Below are 26,691 nucleotides of genomic sequence, written 5' to 3'. Positions count from 1 at the left end.
CCGTTTGTTTGACGTCACAATGACGGCCGCGCGCGCGCGTTACACGCTTGTCTTCGTTGTGCGCACGCACGCGAAGCTTCCTGCGACGCATGCGCGCTAGCCGCCCGGCGCTTCTCGCGTCCTACGCTCTCGAGTCGCAAGTGTACGCATTGGTGTGCGGTATACGCGACTTGGTTTTTTTTTTTTCTCTTTTTTTTACCGGCTATATACGTGGCGTGGGGGCAATGAAGTAGGCAAATCCAGCGCACGTGTTGGATCTATCATCGTCAGCCTATATTTATGTCCACTGCAGGACGAAGGCCTCTCCCTGCGATCTCCAATTACCCCTGTCTTGCGCTAGCTGATTCCAATTTCTACCGACAAATCTCCTAACTTCATCACCCCACCTACTTTTCTGCCGTCCTCGACTGCGCTTCCCTTCTCTTGGTATTCATTCTGTAACTCTAATGGTCCACCGGTTATATATAATCCTACGCATTACGTGGCCTGCCCCTCCATTTTTTTCTCTTAATGTTAATTAGAATATCGGCTATCCCCTTTTGGTCTCTGATCCGCACCGTTCTCTTCCTGTCTCTTAACGTTAGTCATAACATCTTTCGTTCCATCGCTCTCTGTGCGGTCCTTAACTTGTTCTCGAGCTTCTTTGTAAACCTCCAAGTTTCTGCCCCATGTGTTAGCACCGGCAGAATGCAGTGATCGTACACTTTTCTTTTCAAAGACAGTGGTAAGCTCCTAGCCAGGATTTGGCGATGTCTGCCGTATGCACTCCAACCCAATTGTATTCTTCGGTAAATTTCTTTCTCACGATCAGAGTCCCTTGTGAGTAATTGACCTAGATAAACACACTCCTTTACAGACTCTAGAGGCTGACTGGCGATCCTGAATTCTTGTTCCCTTGCCAGGCTATTGAACATGCATTACCTTTGTCTTCTGCGTATTATCTATATGTGAAGAGAACTTTCCGTGATGCGGTTGAATTAGATGTCGTAAAGCTGTTCATCTTCTGCACCGCGTTTTGCAGCATATCGATTTCACGTTCCTTCCCGGTAGGCTGCCAAGACGCGAACAGCCCCCCTACCTATGCTCGTGTGCTCTTTTGTATAAAGCTTACTCTCTCTCTCTCTCTCTTAACTACATTGTTCCCGTGACAATCCTCACACATCGCTTTTCGACCTCGTGACGCCAGCAGCCACCCCCTTACAAAAATAGTTTCAGCCAGTTTATAGACCGGCTATAAGCCGTTCTATAGAATTTGTCTATCGACATACTATACACAGTAGTCAATAAAAAAAGTGTGAGATGATGTCTGTAAGGAGTATATAGAGACTCTACTGACATTCAATAGACGGTAGTCGATGAAGTTGGATGACAGTGTGTCGTTAGACTGTCTGCAGATATTGTCCAGACAGTATTCAATGAACAGTGTAAGGCCATCAGGGAGGCCTGTACACAGTGCCTGCAATTCGTCGGTACAAGTCTGCTTAATTTATTTAGAGAGTCAATCAACCATAATATAGAGAAACGGCGATGGCCTTTCTATAGACTGTCATAAGGAAACATTTTGGAAGGGCAGTAATCACAATAGGTGCGCTCGTGTCATCCGCTACCGCTGCTACCTCGCAAAATTCAAACAAGCTTCGCATCATTTAGAATAGCGCAACATTGCGTTGGATCTGCGCTGTTTTTTCTCTTTCTTTTTTTCTTTTCCCCGTCGTGTTCAGTGAAATCGTCCCGGATAAACACTTCTTTCACCTCCGCTCTCGTTGGGCGAAGAAAGGCGGGGTTCGCGGCGGCGTTGTGCAGCGCGCGCTTTGTGGTCGATCTACTTTCGTTATTTTATTTTTTCTTTCTCGAGACCGGCTTCTTTGTTGCGAGGCCGTCCTGCCACGTCTCGGCCGTTGAGGCGGCGTGGTGTAAGTCGTGCCGCCGGACGCGGTGTCGAAGGCGTGTGCGCTTTCGCCGCAGCGGTAGCAGCGCAAAAAGAAAAGAAAAAAAAGAAAAGAAAAAGCGCACGAGAGTATCTTGTATACGCTGCTGCTGCATGCACGCGGCCTGTGAGACACGAACGGGAAGGAAGCCCCCCCCCGTTTGGGGCGAAAACAGTACCGTATATACTGCTGTAATAGGCGCACATCTGAAGGAGTACGGACGCGATATATTCGACCTTCTCATTTTTTTTAATGTTTTATGGAGGCCCGGGACCTCTTAAAGCCAAAAACAAAAAGCACTATAGTCGGATACAACTTAAAAGCCCCGCCCACGCCCTCGTAACCGCCAGCCACTGTTCCTCCGCGAGGCTGCAAATAGTTCGTACTTGAAACTTTCCCTTTTACCTAAATAAAGCGGTAAACAACAAAAATGAAGTTTTAAGCGCGTAATTGTATACGTTTGCACTCGTCTATTATAGTGGAACGTACAAGTACGACGCCATCTTGAAAAACTCGCGTGACGACGATTTTGTTTGCCTCTGTGATTTGGATGGCGGAGTAAGACAACCACGCGCTCTCCGTGTTGCCAACTGCTGTATCCTACTATATCAAGTTTCAGAGCGTCCTAAGTAATCAGCTTTAATATTCTTTCTGCAGCCAGTTTCGGTTTCGTTTACCCTGTGTCAGGACGTCATGATGCACAACGTCACACCACGTGGGAGCGGGACACTTCGAGGTTCTGACACTCTCTCTGTGGGATATATTTTTGGTCGGGCAGCGCATGCGCACTCGGACCCGGGGCGTTTAGTTCGCCCTCAGTATGCTGCGTACAAGAGAATGGAAGCACCTTCCTCTGTACCACTGTGTTTCAGTACTTCGACGCTCGGCCATGTCCTCTGCGAGATAGCAGTCTCAGCCGATTGGACGACATACCGCTCTCGGAGGACAGGATCCTGCAAGACCTTGGTCTAGGCACTCTATATAGCATGCGCGAGGCCGCAAAAGCCCGACATTGCGCCTCTTGAAGGTGACTGGACTGTAAGAAACGCTGGTAAATGTAACGAACAATCATCTGCGAGTGTGTTCACGCTGCCCGCCTCATTACATTTTCTTCGCTTTTTTTTTTTTTCACGTCTACCTTTCCCTTTTTCCAAGTGTAGGGTAGCCAATCGGGCACGTTCTCGGTCAACCTCTCCGCCTTCCCGTCTTCGTCTCTCTCTCTCTCTCTCTCTCTTGCAAGACGCGATTAGGCATCGAGTGTCTGTACATTAGACAATATGCAGCACCCGCAAGTGCGCTTCTTCGGACAGCTTTTCTTGACGCAACCAAGATGGCGCGCCTCGGGCTAGAATCGTAATTGAAGTATCAACATCAGTGACGTCATTCCTGCCACCGTCCGTTCCCCGGGCACCGTCCAAGGTTTCAAAAAAAAAAAAAAAAAGAAAGAAAGAAAGAAAGAAAACATGTTTCTTAGCCAACGTTGTCTTAAAACTATACGTATATAGCAACGACGCGGCCACCTTGGCTACAGGGAAAGTTGGTCAGCTCTGTGGGAAAGCTTGCTTACGGGACGTTTTGCACATCGCGACGTAATGGCGCGGGTGTTTGGCTATTGTAAGCGAGTGTTTACGGTAGAACGGCGGAAGAGTTTCGCCTCGCCTTTGCAGATGAAGAGAGAGCGAGAGAGAAAGGGCCGCAAGGCGGAAGCAGTGGCCTTTCGGTTATGACGACACGCGGAGCGTTAGCGCCGCTGGCTGGTGTTCCTCGCCCGTACCCGTTTCCGACGACGCCTCGTGCAAGTGTGAACGTATATTCGTGCACGCGCGTGTGTGTGTGTGTGTGTGTGCTGCGCGCTCCCGGGGTCATATATCGCATGCGGGCGGAACGGAGATATCTGACGAGCTGTTTTCTCTCTTTCTCTCGTTTTTCTTTTACTTCTTTCCTTCTGTTTAATCTCATTGCGCTGTCACTTCTGTAGATGAGGTTCTCGTGCGCGTGAAATTCAAAATGAAGGGGGTTGCACTCGCCTTTATACCTTTTCGCTCACCGCCGCCCTGCCCTGCCCTGTGTGTGTCTCGAAGCGTGAACGGCGTGCCAAGCCAAAGCTTCGACCTAGAGCTCGTATACTCGCGTTTTTTTTTCTTTTTTTTTTCTTTTCAAATTCGTGTTTCTATAGTTTTTCGTAGTCGGTGGTTTATACTTCGCTCGGGTGTTTTTGCTTCCTCGCTTGGTTTGTTTGTTTCTTTCTTCATGTCGTTCCGCTTCCTTTCCGCGAGCAGGAAGTTCGATTTGTTTTTTTTTTTTTTTTTTTTTTTTTTTTTTGGGGGGGGGGGGGGCGTCCATATATTCGACGGCTAAGCGTGTGGTGGCGGCGGTGGTACTTGTTGCTTCGGAAGCGGTTCTGGTCAAACCAGACCGCGCCGCGCGCGTCTCCTGTGTATAAGCAAGGTGAGCTTTGTGCCCGTGCGCGGCTGATTTCCGGCGCGATACGCCCCGCCGAGTTTTTTTTTTCTTTTTTTTTCTGTTTTTGCGTGTGTTTCACGTCTGCACTACCGTTTGGAGGCGAGATCGCAAACCAGACACCCGAGGAAAATATAGAACAGACGCTGACCGGAGGCGAAGAAATATAAAAAAAAAAATGACCAGACAGCTGTATATGAAGTGCGAAACAATCATTAGGAAGTGAGGTTTGTGCGCGAAACCGCGCGCCAGATGGCAATGGCGGGAACTGGTTATAACTGGTTGATATATGAAAGCTAGATAGCTAGCTAGCCGGTAGTGAATTTCTTCCGCGTTCGCGTTGCCGTCGTCTGGGCGCTGGTTAAAGTTGAATTACCTCAGCCGCCCAAGTAAGCTCCACTCGTATACGCTGAGTTCAATACTTTTGCCAAGGGGACACGTGCGATTGGCTTATCGGAAGTGCCTAGGTGCGCATGCGTCGTCGTGGACTACTAATACGCGAACGAAAAAGAAAATACAGTTGAAAGCTTTTTGCATCGAACAACTCGAGAGCTATAGATCTCGCTTCGCTATTTATCCGGCTGCCTATGGTGGTAAAGATAAACGCTAATTCGGTTTAGAACGGTAACGTATTCTTTCAAATACCCAAGAGGTTAATTACTGCAGTAGAAAATGTAGGTCGAAGTTTAAAGCTTTTTTTTTTTTTTCTTGAACTTGGTGCCGAAACCTCAACGCGGGTGCGTCATTGTGACGTCACGGGTTTCGAAACTTTTCTCGTATAGTTGTGCCGTTGCAGCTCAGTAATTGTTGTTGATTTTTTTTTTGAAAACTTTAGAAAACAATGTAGTCTAACTTCAGGAATTAAAACAAAACAAAAAATAACTGGACCCGAGCGTTGGTCGTCAAAAATTCATGCATGACGTCACGCTGAGTGATAGTACTGGGATTCCAAGGTAGCGTCGCCCCGTATTTTTTTTTTTTTTTCGCCAAGTTCAGCCAAAGACAGAACTTTGTGCAAGTTTCGCGAACTTTTACTGCGCCACAGGACATGAAAAAAAAAATCATAATAATTTGAAATCTGTTGCGTCACACTGACGTGTACCGGCGTTGGGTTTTTCACGCGAAACCCGAAAAATTGAAGTTTAGTCGTCTTTTTTTTTTTTTGTTGCCTATTAATTAACCTTTTACCGTGAAACGAGCGAAAATAAAGTTTTTGACGAATAGTATAAACTGATATAATACGCGTATATATCGATTTTTCTTTATCATCCCACAAGTGGTTTTTCTCGTGACAAAGTTGGTGGCGCCAGCAATCCGCGGCGCTGGTTTTTTCAAAGGTGGCAGCTCGTAAATTTCCGTCCGACCGACCGACTCGAGGTGTGAATCCGTGGGATATACTAAGCGCTATTCTCACTCGCAACGAATAAAAAAGACATAATACAATAAAGATGGTGCGAAACGTGAGAAGAGTGGCTCGGTGTTTATATTTTATCTCTCTCTCTCTCTGGCGCCGTCCTCCACCAGGGAGGGGGAGGGGAGTCGCGCCGCCGGAGGGCTCCACATCTCGTTGTGTTCCACAATTATATGTAAATCAGCGCCGAGTGGGGTTGAATGCCCGGACCCGATGCTGTGTGACTGGCCCAGACACGTCTTTGGACGGAGAGATGGGTGCGGCGTGTGGGGCCTCCCCCGAGGTATATACTACATACACCAGATCCCGGTCGATGAGACAATCGCGTGCTGGGTGTTGGCGAGGTGTCACGCGCTCGGCGCCTGTATACCTCACAGAAGCGACGTCGTGCTGTGCGCGCGAGTGAATTGCGTGTGCCTTTCTTTCTTCCTGCCTTTCTTTCGTTCTACCTTTCTGTCTCTTTCTTTCTTTCTACCGTTCTATCTTTCTACCGTTCTATCTCTTTCAACCTTTCTGTCTGTTTCTACCTTTTTTTTCTAACTTTCGTTCTACATTTCTGTCTCTTTCAACCTTTCTGTCTATTTCTACCTTTCTTTCTACCTTTCTTTCCTTCGTTCTATCTTTCTTGCTTTCGTACCCGTGGAACTAGAGCTGGTGGTGCCATGTATGAGAGAATCGGCCGCGAAACAGGATCCCGCCGTGAGAGAATGAACGCGCGTCTCACCATGGGAAACCAGTGCGCGAATGGAAGCGACCATCCTACACATATATATATATATACACGAAAATTGCAGGAGGGAGTTCTGGCTGTGCAGCCAGCAGTGGGAAATCCTACATACGGGTTAGATAATATACGTGGACTTTTTTTTTGCCCGTAAACTTCGCCCTTCTTTGCTTATTCAAACGTCGTTTTAGACGACTTTCGCGTATCCGCCCGTGTGTGTACTCTCTGCAAAATATCGCGTAATAATTGCAACGATTCGGAAGCGTGGGGGGGGGGGGGGGGCGATGACGTCATATCGAGGCCGCCGTGTGGTCGCACTGCCGTGCACCGTCTTTCGGCAGCGCTGCAAACGGCTTGTGAGATGGAGTGTCCGCACCGCTCCTGCAGCTGTCCGCACGATGCGCTGGAACGATTCTCGGAGGCAACGTTGTGGGACTTGCGCCATATAGCCGCTCTAACCACCTATAAGCAGGCCCCGCCCCGTCTGCTCGTAAGGAAATTATTATTGCCAAGGCATGCAGCAGAACAAGGCGCGCAGCCACGCTCTATGGTTGGGTCGCAACGTCGTTACACGCGTTTCGCCGGTGACAGAAGGTGGCGGTGATCGATTGCTTCTCGGGGCTCCGCCGCCCCTCTTATCTGTACGGGTATCGTCAGTTAATTTCGAGGATCAATGAGATCGCATCCGCGGGGTACCTCGTGACACCGTTCCGTATGTCTTCGCGTGCGTGCGTGCGTGCGCTTTGCCCGAACCCCGAAATAGCGCAGGGTCGCCCCCGCGAAGGAGCGCGTGCCGCGGAACCACGTGACCACGTCGCCGCGTCTTCGCCCGTCTTGGGAAGTGCTTCGTGCTTTCTAGGTTCGTGCGGGGACACATTCTCCCGGAACTTGGAAGACGCCTTCTCGATCCGTCGCGTCATACCCCCCGATGTTCGTCTCGCTTGCTTGGTTATACTCATGTGATCATCATGATCGTCAGCCTATATTTATGTCCACTGCAGGACGAAGGCCTCTCTCCCTGCGATCTCCAATGACACCTGTCTTGCGCTAGCTGATTCCAACGTGCACCTGCAAATTTCCTAACTTCTTCACGCCACCTAGTTTTCCGCCGTCCGCGACTGCGCTTCCCTTCTCTTGGTTTCTATTCTGTAACTCTAATTGATATAGAGAATGGATATTATCACTCATGTGATATAGCTCTCCAAACGCGCGATTCTTAGGCTAGCGTATAAGGACCCCGTAAAGGGTTTTAGCTTGTCCATGTAGTACAGAGGTCAACACACTGGTCTATAACACACTCCTGAGGGCCAAAGCAGCTACCAAAGCTTAAGCCGACCTCCAGGTCGAGAGATATCAACGGAAACTGTAAACTTAGTCAGGCAACCTGACATACAGCCCATCTTGTGCTACATGTCATCTTCAGATATCGCCAGCGCGCAGTCCTGAGAACGTGCTTGGCGCGTTCCAGAGAAGTGTGTTGACCTCTGTACACTTTGCTGAATCATCATCAGCAAAGACACGGGACACGGTAGATGATGGTGATGTTTACTGGCGTCCCCTTCGAAACGGAGCGGGGAGAAATAGTCACCTATAGCCTGCTTGATTTAATCGGGTTTTACTACATATATCGCTATCTAGCGTTTTGCCGATTTGATCTCGACCTTAAGTTTCGTATTTAAAGCCTGCGGATGATGATGATGACGATTTAATGGCACCCCCTTTGAAACGTGGCGGTGACAAATAGTCACTTAGCCTGCTTTATTTAATCAGGTATGTTGTACATATCTGGTAGAAACGCTGGTAGCGCCACCTTGTGTTGGCGAGGTTAACACCAGAGAGCACACGTAGCTATTATTGCAGTTTCTTGTAATATTCTACGTAACTGCCCGTGTGCCCGTGTGTGGACGTGGAGTCTTGTCTCTCCGCGTTCCTGTCTTTGTGTGCTTACTCTACTCCCTCACTCCCTCCCCATCCCCTCTCTCTCTCTCTCTATATATATATATATATACCAGGCTTCCCAATCTTGCTTTTGTCTATGAGCCCGGTCGCGTTGTTCGTGTCTAAGAAGGCTTCGAGCGGTATACGAATGACAGTCTAGCGACTATGCCACGCATACTAGCTCTATATATACGCGTGTACACCCCGTATTTATATCTGCTCGCGTCAGCAACGCTGCGGAATTGATTGACCTTGTCGCGGGAGAAATCCATTTTCGCGACGCGCTTCGTTGCCGGCCGTGCGATCTATTGACGACCGACCGGGGGGCGGTGACTCGGTGCTGCTTTGTCGGTCCCGCGTGGCTTCCATCGATCCATCGCGTTTGCATCGGTAACGAGACGTGCTCGGGCTTCGGTCGCGCGCCTTTGTGTGTGTACACGCTCGTGGATCGCAGAGCGGCGCAGGTTTCTCTGTGCAGTGTGTTTCTCGCGAAGGCTCTTGTTTGACGGAAAGACTCCCGTGGTATGTATATGGGCTTCCTTTAAGTTCTGGTTTTTAGACGCGTAAGCATTTCTGCGGTTATCCAACGAGAAAAATAATTAGCGTAGCTTGCACTGGAGGCGCGCAATGCTAAAGAGACAGCGGAGCTGATGGGCACCTAGCTATAGTCCTGGCTTTTGGGCTAGTCTATAAGCACTATAAGAGTCTGTAAAGGAGTACGTTTATCTAGGTCAATTACTCACAGGGGACAGGGTGATCATGAGAAAGAAATTTACGGAAGAATAAAATTGGGTTGGAGTGCATACGGCAGGCATTGCCAGATCCTGACTATAGGAGCTTACCACTGTCGTTGAAAAGAAAAGTGTACAATCATTGCATTCTACCGGTGCTAACATATGGCGCAGAAACTTGGAGGTTAACAAATAAGCTCGAGAACAACTTAAGGACCGCACAAAGAGCGATGGAAGGAAAAATGTTAGGCCTAACGTTAGGAGACAGGAAGAGAGCGGTGTGGATCAGAGAACAAACGGGGATAGCCGATATTCTAGTTGACATTAAGCGGAAGAAATGGAGCTGGGCAGGCCATGTAATGCGTAGTATGGATAACCGGTGGACCATTAGGGTTACAGAATGGATACCAAGAGAAGGGAAGCGCAGTCGAGGACGACAGAAAACCAGGTGGGATGATGAAGTTAGGAAATTCGCAGGCCCAAGTTGGAATCAGCTAGCGCAAGACAGGGGTAATTGGAGATCGCAGAGAGAGGCCTTCGTCCTGCAGTGGACATTAATATAGGCTGATGATGATGATGATGATAAGCACTACCAAGTCATTCCCAGCATTTCCCGGAATTTATTGATTATTGATCGATTATCGGCTAGCTATCGATTGGCTATCGATGACTGACTAAGCTCAAGTAGTCCCAACCATGCTTATCTAGACTTAGCCAGGCTCGGCTTCGCTAGTTCACAGGGGTTTGTGTGTGCCATTGCGCTTGGACCCTTTCTGCACTGCCGCCAGGATCGGCCCACCGTTTTCTGTCTACGACAGACAGATTACGCTTGGCATAAACAGCTCCGCTGTTAAAAAAAAGTTGTCGCAGTTTCACCTGAAAGGTGAAGCATCAATTGCGATAGCAAACTTGTAGAGAGCTATACGGAGTAATGATATTAGCTTTATCAGCTGTATAAACTTGGACATGCAGCAGCATCGGCAACACGCAGAACTGTTGTCGACGCCATCCGCGTTTTGCCCGCGTTCGCTCAAAATGCGTGCGGCGTTGGTGACTGTTGCCGGAGCCTCTGATATAAATAGGCACTGCGTGCCGCAGCTAAACGTCGCCTCCCTTCCCTCCCCCTCCCCCACGGCCTCTCGCTCGTCGGAAGAAGGCGCGTTTCCTCTACATACATGGTGATTGTGAAGGAGAACAGAGACGCCTACTTCTGCAGCCCTTAAGCGAGCACGGCGCAGAACGCGCGTTTGTTCTCCGCCGTGCGTTCACTCCCCGTGAAAGACGCGCCCCTCGCGCCCTTTCACTCGCACATACAGCGTTCGGCGCGCGGCGACGATTTCTTCTCCAAATGACGTCATACGGAACCTCACGGCGACGGCGACGGCAACGGCGACGGCGACGCCGACGGCAGAAATCTGCTTTTGAGTGTCCATATAATTGCTATCGCAATAAAACTATGGTGGCCGCTTCTGGTGCAGCACGTCAAGAACGTTCTGGGCCAGGAGGCATGAGCCTACCAGGAGGCCCGGACTTGGGCTTTAGTTCCGGACTTGGGCTAATAAATGTTATTTCTCTCTCTTTCTCTCTGTTAAAAACTGTCCGAGCGTCCGTCTGTCCTCCGCGTAAAGACGATCGCTTTCAAGTTCGCCCGCAGTGGAAGCAGACGACGACGAATGCGCGAGCAGTGGGCACGAGCGCGTCTCTGTGGCCACGTGACGTGCGCAATCAGGCGCGCTCTATAGCCGCGCCATAAGTGTTGAGTGTGAGCACTCAACACCAAGTCGTTACTATGAAATGCTTACGCATCATTCAGATTAACTCCCCGATGAGATTCCACGTAATTTCTTCTTTTACGTGCCAAAACCACGATTTTTTTTTTTTTATTATGAGGCGCGCCGTATACAGGGAAGAGAGGAGGGGGTTCCGGATGAATTTTGACCGCCTGGGGTTCTTTAAGATTCACCCAATGCACAGTACACGGGCGTTTCTTTTTTGCGCCCACCCCTCCTCCCATCGAAAGGTGGCCGGGATTTGATTCCGCGACCTCGAGAGCGACTACGCCACCACGGCGGCTTCTGCTGAGAATATTCCTTACGGGTAGCAGCACTGAGCCAGTCGGTCTGCTAATTCAGCCTCATTATTATTATTATTATTATTATTATTATTATTATTATTATTATTATTATTATTATTATTATTATTAGTCAGTGTATCATGTCTTCATAACGCATTCACCTCCTGTATATACCGAACCGGTTGATAGAAACAAATGTTCTGGTAATTTTCTAGGACGTGGTGACGCTTATCACTACGTTTTCTTTCTTTCTTTTTTTCCTCTCTCGTAGAGTTGACGGTTCTGGCCTTAAAAAAAAAAAAGGGCAATTCGAAAACGTATTGTCGCTGCTTCTTTAGAACACTTTAGACTCCAAAGCCTATTTTTTGATTTTGATTCATCCAAGCGAAAAAAAAAAAACAATTCAGAGCCCTTCCACTACTGTGAAGATGGAAGCCAGCGAAGCTGTGACTATGGTGGATCTGCTTTAGTGACTATTGCTATAGTGAATTTATATATTATCATTATTGACTATATTGGGTCTTCCGCATGTTGGTCAAAGAGAAAGGGCACCGGCGTCTTGTTTTCGCCCGGCGCGATGGCCAAGTTGTACATTTGCTGCGCCAAGTCCGCCCCATATATTCATAGACTAGCGTATGAGCCGCGGAGCACTGCATGGCATCGTCAGGATCCTGACGTCAGGATGCTGGAAGATGTGGTTAAACGAGCGCGCTCGTCCCTTACCTAGTCCAAAGTGCAACTGCTGATAACAGCGCTAGAGCGAGACAAAAGGGCGCAACGATTGGTGGGACGTGCCGCCGACGAGTATCCCGACACTTGTGAAAGAGGCAAGTGTCCAGAGACGGGTGGCGAGGGGAATCACAATGGGCCATCCATTATCCGTTCTGACACGTGTGCTTTGGCACAACTGGCGGAAAACAGCCGCCACGCACATGGAGCCAAAGCAAACGCTGATGATGATAGTTTTTTTTCTACACGCGGACACGATCCTGGGGAACCTAGCCCTTGACGGTTTCCCTGTAAAATAATAATGTTTATATTGTTTCATCGTCTTACGAGTAGCACCTTTGATTTGTGCGAGACCTCCTCAATGACTTTGCGCGTGCACGCGTGCGTGTATCGCCGACGTTAAGAGCTTCGCCGTACACAGACTCTCAATCTTCGGCGAAAGCAGCGTTATCTTAAAAGGAGCGCGAACGCTTCTTAGATGTGGGATAGGAAGCTAGCACTCCGAAGAGCGCGCTGGTTTGATTAAAAGGGGGAGAAAACGGCGTCCCATCCTCCGTTTGATGCCAGCCTCAAAGTTCAAGGACCAACAGCCGATCTGATAAGCGTCAGATTATATAGCTCCGCGAGCGTGGTCGGGAAAACATCCGGCGAAGAAGCAACGAAGCCGATCTCGGAAACACAGCGGGGAAGACGACGACGACGCGACGTCTTGCGACGATCGATCGATCAATCGATTCCGGTGCTTGAATGGGAATCGCGAGCCCGCGCCTCCGCGTACGCCACTATGCACTCCGTGTGTACCTAATGCGTTTACCTTGAAGCCAACGCCTTTCATATAGTATATGCGCGAGGTGTTGCTCGAAGGTTTTGTGTGGCGACACTTGCGCGCACGCCGCGCATTTGTCACATCCCAAAGGTTGGGCCAAGAAGTCGACCTTCGTTTCTGCATGCCGGCAACTTGCGCGACGCTCGAAACCATGCTATACGGAGAGAAGGTCGGGAGGAGGACTACTACGTTGATCTGTGTGTATATATATAATGGAGAACGTTAGCGTGACCGGAATTCGGCACCAACCCCGAGTGCACTCACGTTTATGCCTCCGGTAAACCGCAAACGGTAAGAAGATTGCTGTAAACTAAAACTCTAATATAGAGCTTTAGCGTATAGGGTTACCATCTTAACGTTACTGGTATACCGGCCTCCACGATACTGCGCATGCGCAGAGTTTACTGGGCTCCGGTAAATTCCGGTACTGGCACCCCCCTCCGGTTACCGCATGATTGCGTTACAGCCCATCATTTTAATACCTCCCCTTTCAGGGGCATTACATAAGGGGTGGGTTACACGAAAGTCAGTTTGTATACTTGTGCTAATGGCGACAGGTGGCCAGCAACTGCTTCCAGGAATTCAGATGGCGACACAAAAACATGGCAGTGGCGCCAGAACTACCCGCTTCGATCCTAATTCGTCCGTGTTTAAAATGGTAAAATATATGGTAAAAATCAGCCACGCTAAAACTGTGGCGCTGGAACAACGTTAAACGCGGTGACGCTTTATGCCGCCGCCCTAGGCCTAGCAGTGTCAAAACAAACAACTTATCTCAATCACAATGACAAAGCATCGCAATTATACTTGTCAATATAGCGTATGACTGATTTTACCGTTTATTTCTTGCCGTCACGACATCGAGCAACTAACAAGAGCGAATTACATGTATATTCGAAACAGCAGACAACCTGGGCACAGTGACGTCATTTCAATGACGTACACCCGTGAGCAAAAGTATAAGGACCACAGGGTCGCCGAAAAAGAAACTGAATTTCTTCGTAATTAACCAGCATGAACTAGAATTGACGAGTGCACTGAAAAGCTCGCAATGCCAAGTTTGGACTGCAATCCTCAATCTCAAGCTGTGTTCAAAGGCAGAGGAAAAGAAAGCAGCTTTATCGCGCAACCACTGGTCCGTATACTTTTGCTCACGGGTGTACGTTAACCGGCGGGGGCCGTTCCGGTAAACCTTCCGGAGCCCGGTAAACTCCCGCGCACGCGCACTCGTGGCGGCCGGTATCGGCAAGATGGCAACGCCGTGCTAAATCTCTCTAGTGCGTTCGGCTTCTTGATATAGCAAGAGGGGCCACTTTTATCCCCGTGAGACCTGACTGTGCCAAGACGGTCCAAATAGGCAAGAACACTACAGAAATCCGTGAGGTCACACTCACGTACCGACGCCGAAGATTCGGCGTTCATTTTGATTGGTAATGACCAAGTTCACCCGTCGAGTGAATGAATGGTAATATACTTTCGAAAAGAATAGCTAAGCTTGCCGGCTTTAAAATAACTGTGTCGTTCTTTACGCCCCTCAAAGGGCCCCTCACCAGGCTTGGCCATTTTGAGGTGACAAGCGCAGTGCCTACAGTTCGCGCCAACGATCGTATCTGCAAAGTATTGGCACCGCTGCGGTGCCGCATCTTCCATCGTATAACCAAAATTTGCTATGTGGCCTGGTGAGGGGGGCGCTTTAAACGGTATCGTGTCACGGTGACCTGGCTACGCACTCAGTGACCTTGCGTGAGCACGGGTGTGTCCGAGTTCGCGTGTGCGTGTGTTCCGGAAGTGAAGTTCCAGTCTATCGTTAGTTGGTACACATTTCGGAGGTGAAAATATAGGGCGGGTGGAAGGCGAGCTTAATAATAAACGCGCACGCCATTCCACCCGGCACGGCGTATCGATCGGCACAGAGGAGGCCGACTCCCTCACGTTACGTCACAGACGCGCAGCTCTCTCGTCGTCGGCAGAGGTCGTGAGTGACGTGCTGCGAACGCACGGCAGCGAGCCACGGGAAAGAAGGAAGGGAGCCGGATAGTTGTGTGGCGGTGAGGCGGATCGGAATCAATGTTCTCGTCGTCGTGGTCGTCTTTGTAGTGGTTTCGTAATGTGAGCTTTTTAAAGAATGGTGAGCTAGGACGGTCTTACTGCTCTTTCTCTTTTTACTTTGCCAAGTTTTCTTCTCCTCTTCGATGGGGCCGCCGATAACTCGTCTTAGCTAAGTTGCGTGCAGTCCAGGGAGCGGTTTGCGGGAAACGTTTTGTCAATGTGTTCATGTTGACGATTTTCATTGGCGTTGCCCTTGAAATGGGGGCGGGGACGAATAGTCACCTAGCCTGCTTGATTTAATCATGCTTTACCGCGTCTTATCGCAGTCTAGAAGTTTTCCTGTCCGTCTCGACATCTTGGTCTACTACTACTACTAAGTGGTTCGTTTGAGAAAGGAAAGGTTCCCCGCAGACCTTTCCCACGAGAGCTGGCCTGGGCGTCGCCATATTGCGCCCCCGATTTGCTGTGTGTGCGCGTCAGTTGCACGTGTTCAAAGAATGGACAGAGAGAGGCAGAATCGATGGTTGAACAGGATCGATATATTCACAAGATGTAGTTTTAGACGTGTTAGGTTCGTGATGCTGAATAAATTAAGAGGGGGAGGGGGGAAACGAGAAGAAATAGAAAACAACGTGGACAAGACAAGACGCTTGTGCTGTTTCATGTCGTGTCCCTCTACTCTTTATCGCTCTTTATTTATTTTGATAAGTAGATAGATGTCCCCTTTGTGCTGGTGTAGTGACAGGCGGGACCTTCGGAGGGAAATAAGTTGGGATCACAGACGGATTAGTGGCAGGCAACAATGAGCCAGCCGACTCCTCTCTTTTCAACTCCCAGACATTCTCGTTGACTAGCAGGACCTGTTCAGCCTTTCCGCCGCACTGCACGCAAATACGCGACTTAGTGCGGACAGGACCATGTGCGTTGCCCCGGAAAGGGGCCATTTGGATGGTATGCAGGTGAGGGGAGGAGGGAGAGGCAAGTTGGCTACAAGCTCTCTTCTCCCTCGTCACACGGCCACATATACGGGGCAGAACACACATGCGGTTTTTCTTTTTTTCACCTCCCCGCCACCAGCACCACCTGCCCCCTTAGTTTGCACTCCCGTCTTTGTTGCCCCCCGCGTCCTCTCTTGGCAGTGTTTGCACCCCCCCGCCTCCAAACCTATTCCCTCCCTAGAGCAGCAGAGGTGGTATACGAGGCATACCTGTGTGCTGCGCAAGTCGACTCAACTGCCGCGGGGGCCGTTCTTTTTTCTCTCGGGTCCTTCTTCCTGTCGGGCAGGCTAGGCTGCCTATAATATAAACGCCCCTCCCGCTCACGGCTTCTTCGCCCCCCTGCGTGAAACCAGACCTCACAACGCGCGCACACACTCACGTCGCCGTAGTCGTCGTCGCCGTCGAGTCGTCCCCCTCCCTCTTTTTCATTTTATCGGCCGCGTATTTCCGAGTCTCTGCCGCCGCGGCTTTCGCTAGTGCCATCTTCCTTCGGCACCACCTTGCCCTTGCCAGGCGCTCGCGTTCGTTCCTTCTCTCTCTCTCTCTCTCTTGCTTCCTGTTCCGACGGCGGCGGCGGACTGCGACCCCACTTTTCTTCACTGGAAGGAATTCGCGTGAGAAGGAGGGAATGTAAAGTACGCGGGAAAGGAAAAAAAAGAAGGTGCCCTGTTACGTGACTCCTGCCAGTGCTTCCCCCCCTTGCGTTCAAGGCGACGGTGGTTCCCATTGAAGTAGGTAGGAGGACGGGAGTGAGCGAGTCGTCGAGATGGGCGTGGTCCGTCTCGACGACACCTGTCTGCCCGCACTCCGTCTTCTTCTCCCGAAGCCGCGGCGCTTTGCGCTTCTCTTCTTGTCGAACTCCTGCAGAGTACCCGAGAGAGAAAGAAGAGACGAATGGATGGCAGAGTGTGAGCCGGCTTTGTGTTATGCCGTGCTAGGAAATGTGAAGAAATTAAGTGTTTTTTTTTTTCTTTTTTTCTTTTTTTTACAGCGAAGCTCCATATGGCTAGGTTCTGACCAATAGTGCCTGCGTCGACTGGGTGTGTATAAAAAAAAGTCAGGTCGACAAAATTGAATCCACAGTAGCCTCTGCTGCGCGCGGCGGTGCTCCGTGGCTCCGGAGTGGACGGCGGAATAACAAAACGTCATTGTGTACCCACCAATGTCAGCGCCTCGTTTTCTTGTGACGTGGACATCGCTCTAGCGACGTTATATCAGCAGTTGTACTTTGGTCTTGCTATGGCCAAGACGTGCGTAGTCCATACTGAAGAAGACGAACGTGCTCGGGAACAGCGCCGGCGTGAGCAACAGCGGGGGAGTGGGCGCGAAAGTATCTGCAACCAATTGCAGTACATCACAGTGACCACAAAGCAATGGTTACCATGGTGACAACGTAAAGAGAAAAGACGATAAGAACAACGAAGTTACGTGTATGCGTCTTTGTTCAGTGAATGTAGCAGTTAACCATATATAACTCAATGAAGTTATAAACAATTAAGAGCTTCGCTGGTCTTCCATCTTCGCATAGTGGAAGGTCTTACACATAGTGGAAGGGCTCGTGTAAGATATACAAGCTTACACGAACTCGATGAAGTCGGCTCGAGTCGACTTGTCGCCGCTAGCGGGTCGGAACGAGCGAGAGTCTATGCGACTTGGGTTCAACCCGCCTGCGAAGCGTGGGTCGATGCGGCTCAACCTCGCTTGGCGAGATGCATCTAAGCGTGATCGCGGGTCCGACTGGCCTGCGTTTCCGGACTTGGCCGCCGTAAAGTGACTCCTCAAGTTTTGACACCTGCTGCGTCACATTTCCTTGTATTGCTTTATACAGGGTGTTTCAGCGAACACTTTCAAAAAATCTTAAACTTTACCTGTGGCAGATAGCCCAATTCTAGTTAATGAGCCGGTCTACTCGAAGCGGCGGACATTACTTGCGCAAAAAATTTATATGAATAATCGACTAATAAAAATTCACTAATTAAGTTTTTAACTGATTACCTGATGGCCCATATTGTAATCTACAAATTGTAGCCGTGGAGTTCGCAAGACGGACCACTTGGAACGAATTCTCGGGATGACACCAGTTTCGGGATATTTATTCCCGAACTTTGCGGAGAAATGCTTTATCGTTTCAGTTTATTTTGTGCTTCAATGCATAAAGCGACGTTTTCTTAAGAAACTAACTGGAACGCCAATGCATTTCTTCGCAAAGCTCGGGAATTAATATCTCGAAAGCGGTGTCATCCCGGGAAATCGTTCCAAGTGGATCCGCCTTGCGAACTCCACGGCTACAATTTGTAGATTACAATATGGGCCATCAGGTAATTAGTCGATTGTGCATTTCAATTTTTTGCGCAAGTAATATGTCCGCCGCTTCGCGTAGACCAGCTCATTAACTAGAGTTGGGCTATCTGCCACAGGCAACCTTAAATAAATTTTGTAAGTGTTCGTTGAAACACCATGTATGTATTTTATATATATATATATATATATATATATATATATATATATATATATATATATATATAATAACAAACTGTGTGGTCTCATAATGACCTCCGTGATCGACAGCCCGATCTCGGAGGCTATTTATTCGTTGCCGGTCAACGTGTTGAATGGCAGTGACGGAAACGCAGTTTCTATCAGCATACGGTTTATTCAAGGAAGTGTTGCGTCATCCACGCGTCTCTTTCGCTCGCTTCGTGTAACGCTCGCGTGAAAGGAACGCTGTCGTACGTGTCTTGTCGCAGGTTCGCGCGCACTGGAAGATTTCCTCGTTCCTTCCCGCGCCCTTTGTGACATTCCGCAGTGCACGCGCCGATTACGCCCGCACTTTCGTTTTTTCTTTTTTTTTTCGTAACAAAGTTCTGCGCATTGTCCCGCGTCTCCCGCGTTCTACCTGCATAGTTCAAATCTGGCGATTGGCGGGATGCCGCCATTTCGTCTCTTTTGTGGGGTGTTTATGTATAAGTTTTCTTGCGATAATAATATTACTAATTCGTAGCATGTGTATATATATGTAAAACACACGCTTGCCACGCGCATTTACACACTGAGGGAACATTCGGATAGAACTGAACTCGAAATTGGGCTATAGCCACTAAACATAATCAACGCGACTTTTAAACAAAAACAGCCCCGCGGGTTGTTGCGCTTGCTAATGACCGTATTTATGGACTTTATTTTCTGTGCACGCAAACGTCGGCGAAACAAAGTCGCCCTTGGCGGCGCTTCACTCGGTGTCTTTTTTTTTTTTTAAGATAAATAACTACGTTGGCTTCACTATAGCATCGTCTTAGTGTGTGCATATTGAGTGGTGCATTAGAGGGTATAATCGTGTCCGTAAATGTTATTACCATCTATGGCTTGCCCAACTAAGTACGACACGTTCGAAGTGTTTTGTGTCGCGCCAGTTCTTTAATTGAAGGAAAATCACAGAAAGGGGACTGCATGTTCGCGATTCTGTTGCTATACCGACGCTCTATACGTCAGCGGTGAAGTCGAATATGGCCGCCCACTGGCAATGACAGCTTTGCGAGCTCTCCGGCTAAAACTCCGCGCCACCAAGTGATGGCGTACAGCAGCGTTGTTGTTGCGTGCTGCCATCCGCGTCTCCGGTAATACGTTTACCGACAAGCTAAAAAAAAAAAAAAAAAAAGACTGTCGTTTGCGCAAGTGCTTGTTACGTGTCACGTGATCAACCTCGCTAAAACTTTTTTTTTTTCTCTCTCCCCCTCTTCTTCCCGTTCGCAGTGCTGTGTGCCAAGAACCTGTGCAAGAAAGACTTCTTCCGTAAGTTCGCCTGCAAGTCTTGTTCCTTGGTTATTAGGTATCCACACGCTTTCTGTTTCAGCTTGTCGGCGTCGTAGCCGTGGATGCAATTTTGCCAAGGAGTTTCTATAGCAACGTGCGAGAAAGTATTCCTGCTCACTTTCGCCTGGGGTTTCCACCCTGTGTTTGAGTGAGTGAGTGAGTGAGTGAGTGAGTGAGTGAGTGAGTGAGTGAGTGAGGGAAGAAAGAGTCAGAAGAGACGGAAGTCTTGTGGTACATTGCACCAGCACATTGCACCGGTGCCAGACGAATCTAACCTAATGCCACCCTCTATAGTCTTCCTTTAACTGCCGAAGCACCGTTACTGGTGATCGTCATCGTCAACATTGCAAGTCGATCCCTGAACTTGGGGCACTGGTTCCTGCAGGAGGAAGGGTATAACTATAAACTAAACCAGGCTAAACAAACCAACAAGGGTTGCTACTTATATACTGCGCCTTTATAAAAAAACATGCTGATGCACCGTCGCTGGTGGTTGGATCTCATGAAAACTGGCATTAGCCAAGTCCTCGTTGAACTGTTGAGCAGCAACCGCAGGAAGAAGACGGTATACGTAATCCTCCGCCGGCGTGAAATCGCTCTTCCATCAAGCTTTGCTTATCGGTGACGTAGTACATAACTGATGGGGACGCTTGGAGGTCGGTGTCGCGGGCTTCCGCGTTCCTGCGCGATGACTCGGCGGCTCGGTTATGTCGTCATCCACATTCTCGGGTATACGCGGCCATGTTGACGGAGAGCTGGCCGGCTGCCCGTAAACGGCTGGTGTAACGGTGTAACTGACGCACGTTTTCGAAGTTTTTTTTTTTTTTTTTGGAAATAGCATCCCCAAGCGAGTTTGCGTATACCCAAACTCCTGCGTATGTCTTCTGCGTTCTTTTGTACACTCTCTGCATTCTTTTGTACGCTCGGAAGGTAGAGTACCCCCTATCTCTGGCACCACTTTTCCTAATACTGATTGAGAGGAAGCCTTGATCCTATCTGCAAATGTGTGGGAACGGAGAAATGACTTTGCGCGGCAGCCGCTCGTACCGAATTTGACGAAGTTTTAATTCTGCCGATTGTAGAGAGCAGACTTTTTAAGTATATTTAGGCCATCCATTCTTTTTAGGAAGTAGTAAAAGGCGGCCGGAATACTGGTGGTGTAAATAAATGTATTGGGGACGCGCAGAATCAGGACACGACACTTTTCAGGGCAGTAAATTTTCTTAAGCTCCGATGGTTTAATAACATGAACGAAGGATTTTAAAAGAGCTGATATAAAAGTGCAGTAGGAATGTATGACCCACCACTTTTTTTTTTTTTTTTTTTTTTTTCAATGGGGACGGACACGCTCATGTTATCCATCCAGTCGACCCAGCATTTGTGAAAACAAACTGGAGGGGGCGAGAGAACAATCTCAGTTGTGTCGCTAACGAAATGAATATGTCTGCTCAGAACAGCAATTAATGTAGTATTCCTGTGTACTTTCTTGCGTGTCGCTTTGCATTTTGCAGTGCTCTTGCAGTTCTCTTGTAAGAGCACTTACATGTACGCCCATTGTTCGAGAATTCCTGCAGGCCTCATGCTTTGTTTTCCTTTTAAATGCGTTAACACTTATTTGAGCTCATTTTATGAGAGTATTAATATGGACTTCATCTTGAAATTCTTTCTCCCATTGAATGCGATAGCATTTATTGATTTCATTCTATAACACGAGCATTCGTGTCCACTTCGTCTGTGATGTCAGCTGCCTTTTAGATGCGAGAGCGCAAATACTGGCTAATACTTTGTGCCTGAGTACACTGAAACTACACTCTTTGGTTCGTTTACACCCTTTGGGTCGTATCTTGTCCCCAAACAATCGTCATCTGTCCTTGTCCGCATTTCCTTTCTTTAACGCTGCGAGCCGCGGTACTTCCTAGTCACGAAAGGCTTGCGCGTTATCAGCGTGACGCAGCATTCTCGGCAGGAAAGTAGCGACCGCTGAGTTTTCAAGAAAGAATTGCGAACTCTGCGGTGCGTGACCTTTACAACGAAATTACCTGTATAACGAATTAGTTTGGAAGCCCCGAGCACTTCGTTATATAAAGGCGTTCGGCAGTATATACCTTGCTTCACCGCAAAGGAAGCAATCGATCATAGAATTGCTTCTAACCATAGATTGCTTCAATCTAACATAACTAGACTACGTGAGCCCGCATCGGTTTCCGGACGCGTCCTCCTCCTAGGCGACGTCGCGGCGCGGGAACCGGGTGACATGGAATTATTTTTCCATTATACCGCCGACGGCGCGCCGTCGTATTAATTCGCCGCCCCTCATCTCTTGCGGAGAAGCGATTCTATACGAAGGCTTTAACGCTATTGGAGCCGGTCGGTGCAGAGGATCACGACGCCGCGGTGCGGCGGGCATCATTTCGAACGACCGAGAGACGTGGATTACTTACTACTACGCCCTCCTGTCGACCTCGGCCAGACGTCCGAAGGGGGGGTTCGGCTGCGTTTGGCCGGAAGGAGAGGTGCGTGCTTTAAAAGAAACCCAACTTATAAATGCGTATACTCGTCTTATAACCGGCGCTACCTGTTCCGACCTGCGTGCCCGCGCCGCGAGTAACTGTCCCCTAGTTCACGTGATGCGTATCGTTAGTAGCAATAGAAGAGATCCTGCTGCCGGTACCGCTGCTGTCCTGCATTTTTTTTTTTTTTTTTTTTTTTTTTTGCGGGGTCTCGTCTGTATCCGCTCGCCTGCTCTCTGGGCCTATACCTCGCTGCAGGCCTGTCGGGACACGCCGCGCCCGTCTGGCTGCAAGGGCAGGTTTAGGTTCGGTTCATTTAGATTCCTCGTTCTTTAAAGCACGTTGGTGGGATAGTTGATTGGGTTTAGCGTTAACACGTGTGCAGCGCGACTGGAACGAGGACGGAGAAGAAATTGACACACACACTCAGCGCTGTGCTCGTCCAGTCGATCTGTGCACTCTCTTATCATGAATCCTTAATTGTGCCGGCTCTAGTTTTGGTAGTACAGTCAAACGCGGATATATCGAACCCAGGTATAACGGTTTATTGTGTGTACGAAACAGCTGTAAAATCCCCTTGAATATTTTTTATAAAATATTTATTTTATACTATATCGAATTACCTATATACATCCAACTCGTTTTGTGAGCCCCTTCAGATTCGATATATCCGGAATCGACTCATTCCTTTTAGCGCGAAAGGCAGTTAAAAAAAGCTCGAAACTGTCTATCGCACGTCATTTCATTTGCGCTATAACGGATGACCTCGTTAGGCCACCTCAGGTCCACCTGAGGTCCACCTGAGGTGACCTGGGCGTAAGGTCCACCTGAGGTTCCACAGGGCGTAAGGAAAACGAAACTTTGTCGAGGCGTGGATTCGAGCTCGGGTTCCCGGCGGTATAATGTTCAGCTGGGAGCTATGGTTTACCAGAAACCACTTCGCTTTCGCTGCACATTTCGGGCCTATACTTCCTTTAAGTATTTTTTTTTTTGATCGCACAGGCTGTGAAAATGTTGGATCTTTGCATGTAAATAATTTCGGGCGCCAAAATTCAGGCAACGCTGTGTCGGACGACTGAAGGCGTTGCTTGCATCGCAATGAACAGAGCTTTAGATTAGGGGACGCAAGCGGCTTGCGCGCGCAAGGACTAGGGGCCACGCTAGTGCGCATGCGCGGACACGTTCGTCTGTGTCTGCGCATGCGCAGTGCCGTGGCTATACGGCGTTCTGCCGCTGAGCGCACGTAGACGCCGCGGGTCCAGCCATTCAGAAAGCGGATCTGGCCGTCCTTTCTCATGCCAGTAAGAGAGAATCAGGTGCACAGTGGCGATTGCGACTACGGTGGAAACAGTTGAACTCCGGAGAACCCGGCTTCCTTCCGGTCGTTTGCCTCGAAACGCTTGCGAATGCACGTTATGCAAAAATGGTTTCGTTCCTCTCTTCTTCCTTACACCTCCTCTCAGAGATCCTTGCCGCCCCATTCTCCCTCTCTCTCCCCTCACCCTCCCGTTAACTCCGCCATCTCTGCCGACCGCCGTTCAGGTACGTGTCAGTAGATGTAGCTGTACAGTTACAGTGCAGCCAGCAGTAAGTTGTTTTCCTTTTCAAGTAAACAACCAGCTACTGCCATTACGCTTCTGTCGATGCCACATGTTAGGACGTGCGTACGGTGCACGTAGGCAGCCGTACCTCTCTTTCCTGGTCTTTTTATGTCTTTCTCTCTTTCTCTTATACCTCTTCTCCCGGCATTGCGTTTATGTGCCTCACTCCGAAGAATCTCTCTCGTTTTCCGTTTTCTCTCATCTCGCGGAGCCTGACGAAAACAAACAAACAAAGATCGCTGCCCTGGGCAGGCCCGGCAGCCGTGCCCTCCCCCTCCGCCTCCTCTCTGCGGGGTCTCTTTTTTTTCCTTGCTTCTCACGAACCGCGCCTGCTCTGTCGGTCGGTGCTTGTTTTCTAGCCGTTGTCGTCGTCGTCTTTGCTGCTTGCGGCGGCGGATGCCCGCCGCTTTCGGGTTTAGTAGCTTTCGGTTGCTTCGCGCGCCCCGCGAAAGGTTGTGTCTATCGTTCGTGCGGCGGCGAATAGTTGGGGTCCGGAGAGGGGAAGCGCGGACGAGATGCCGCCGAGGCGGCGGCGAACGACCGGACATTCCCGCGGTGCTCTGCTGCTGCTGCTGCTGCTGCCGCCGTTCCCCCCGCTGCAGATTTAATTTCCGTTTTGCGGACTCGCCACCCCTCCGTGTCCAGTAGCCCCCCTCCCCTGCCTTGCGCTCTTTCGTCGAGGCCAGCACGAGAGTTGCGAGGTGTCTCTCGTTCGAGCGCGCGCGCCGTTTTCCGATGTTAACCTCGCGCGTTTCTTCCGAATGTCTGCGGTGCCCACGGCTCTCTTGCCTCTAAACAGCACTCAATCTTTTTGTAAAGTCTGACTGCGGAAGCCACGTCAGCGGGCCATGGAACGCGGTCGTAAGTCAAGCTTAACAGCGCTCGCATTACCGCACGCACTACGCGTCCCCGCAGTCCTCCCGGTTGAATCACTCACTCGCCCGGTGTCGTCTGTTCGTGAACGGCAAAGTAGCCTGCGTCTGTGCAGGTTTTCGTCTGTTCGCGATCGCATCGTTTCCGACTTTTCTAGCTGCACTCTCGAAGCCGTCTGTTCTTTGCCGTCTGTTCGTCAGGATTGCAACAGGCGACTCGGTTATGACGACTGTACGGTGAAGACGGCACAACGGCTAACATATAGCTGCGTACACCGAGAATCGAAGCACACCCTTCGCTTCCGCTGCAGCATTGGCATTGCGAGAGAGAAGAGGAGGGGTGGCAAGTCTAAATACCGCTGTGGCCGCCGGCAGAGCCGACTCCCTCCCCTGCCCGCGGTGTTGGTGGTGGACAGGCTTGGGGCGTGCGTCCGATGACCTCCCCGCGTTCCGTGCCGGGCGGATGACGTCACGCCCGGCCGCGGATTAAAAAGTGGCCCGGCGGCGGGCGGCACGTCGTACTCGTCGGCCGGCTGCGTCTCCTAATGAGCTAGCTAGCAGCGGCAAGCTCCTTCGGCGCGCCCCGAGATTTTGTACATTGCCTTTATGCGGAGAAGGCGGGCGTCCGTCCGTCCGTACGTCCGCCCGCCCGCCACATGGTGCCGACGTCTTCTTTGTCGCTGGGGGGGGGGGGTTCTTCGGAGTGTGCTTGTCGTTGTCATCGGAGCGATGACTCCGCGGGTTGTTATTGTTTTTGGGGTTGCTGCCTGTCCACGAAGCGGTGAAATGGGTCGCGATCCAGTTCATTCCCATCGTGTGCAGTGAACTCCCCACCTCTCTCTCTCTCTTTCATTCGCTCACGCAGCAAAGGGTGTCGCACTGCCGTGTGCACGCATGTCACGTGGCCGGCTTTGTTGACGTTTCGGTGTGTTGTACGGGCGTGCAGTGCACATGCTGTGCACACTGTGTGTATAGTTTATCGTACTTTTGTAACGTCGCCTACCTCTCCATACCCTCCGTTCACTTGATAAAAAACTCCGTATACTCCTCCTTGGGTGAGCTAAGCCGTCGTCTGCACCTCTCCGAGGTGTCACTGAGCCTCCGTTGCCTATAGTCTCGGAGGCTACAATGACACTTCTTTGGCCTCAGGTGGACGTTCCAATGCGAACCGCGCGTCGATCGGAGGTCATTACGATCGTTGGCTACGGTACGCTAGCTTTGAATACGTGTGAAGCTTGATGGATACCTTTCGCAAGCTAGTGGACACTTGTTGGAGCTTGATGGACACCTGCTCGAATGTGTTGAATGGTTAGTAGATTCCTGTTAGAAACTGTTACATACTTGTTGATTGAGCAGCGTTTCGAGTTGGGCTTGTTGGTATAGTTGATACTTACAGGAGAGCAGTGGAGGAAACTGGCGAAGACTGTAAAGAAGCACAAAAAACGACTCACACAGCGATGTACTTTCAACGAAATGTCTGTTTTGCCGGTCGACAGGTTTCTGTACCGATGACCTCAACAAAACTAAAAAAAAAAAAAAACCACGTGTCGGATCCGCACCGTTGGCGCTGCTTTCTAAAAGCGTCAGCTCTCTCTCTCTCTCTCTCTCTCTCTCTCTCTCTCTCTTTTTTTTTTTTACACACTACACTTACGCAGAAGCACTACAGAAGTGCAAACTCGAATGCGTTTGTCGGTTTGACTGTTAAGTCGTACGTCGCAAAGCTGGCAGCTCGGGACATGTTGTAACCTGTCGGTGGGTGCTCTATTTTTGGAACGACTGTGTCGCGCGGATCGGACCTGTTGGAAACTTGTCGAATGTTTTGTCGGTGCAGCTCTATAGTGTAGATCGGTTTTTCACGCGCACTTGTTTCTCGCAGCACCCTCTGGTGGTGTTGGGGGTGCCTCGCGAGCCAAACGCGCGCCGTATATGGGGGATCTCCGGAGCGTGTCGTCGTCGCTCGGCTTGTATAAAAACCAGCTGTCGCCGCTCGCCCATCTCACAGTGGCTTCTGCTGCTGCCGCTGCTACTGC

The 26,691-nt window shown here is 49.8% G+C and overlaps 1 protein-coding gene across 1 annotated transcript in view; it reads left to right on the top strand.

The window, feature by feature from the left end:
• Nucleotides 1-26,691, top strand: part of LOC119453038 (E3 ubiquitin-protein ligase SMURF1-like) — a 123,435-nt gene that overhangs the window by 44,541 nt on the left and 52,203 nt on the right. The window contains 1 exon segment of the mRNA XM_049667489.1: nt 19,619-19,657. Within this exon segment, the coding sequence (XP_049523446.1) occupies nt 19,619-19,657 (39 nt within the window).

The sequence above is a fragment of the Dermacentor silvarum genome, chromosome 5 (assembly GCF_013339745.2).
Source record: "Dermacentor silvarum isolate Dsil-2018 chromosome 5, BIME_Dsil_1.4, whole genome shotgun sequence".
NCBI lineage: Eukaryota > Metazoa > Arthropoda > Arachnida > Ixodida > Ixodidae > Dermacentor > Dermacentor silvarum.
This window is presented reverse-complemented; position numbering and strand designations above follow the sequence as displayed.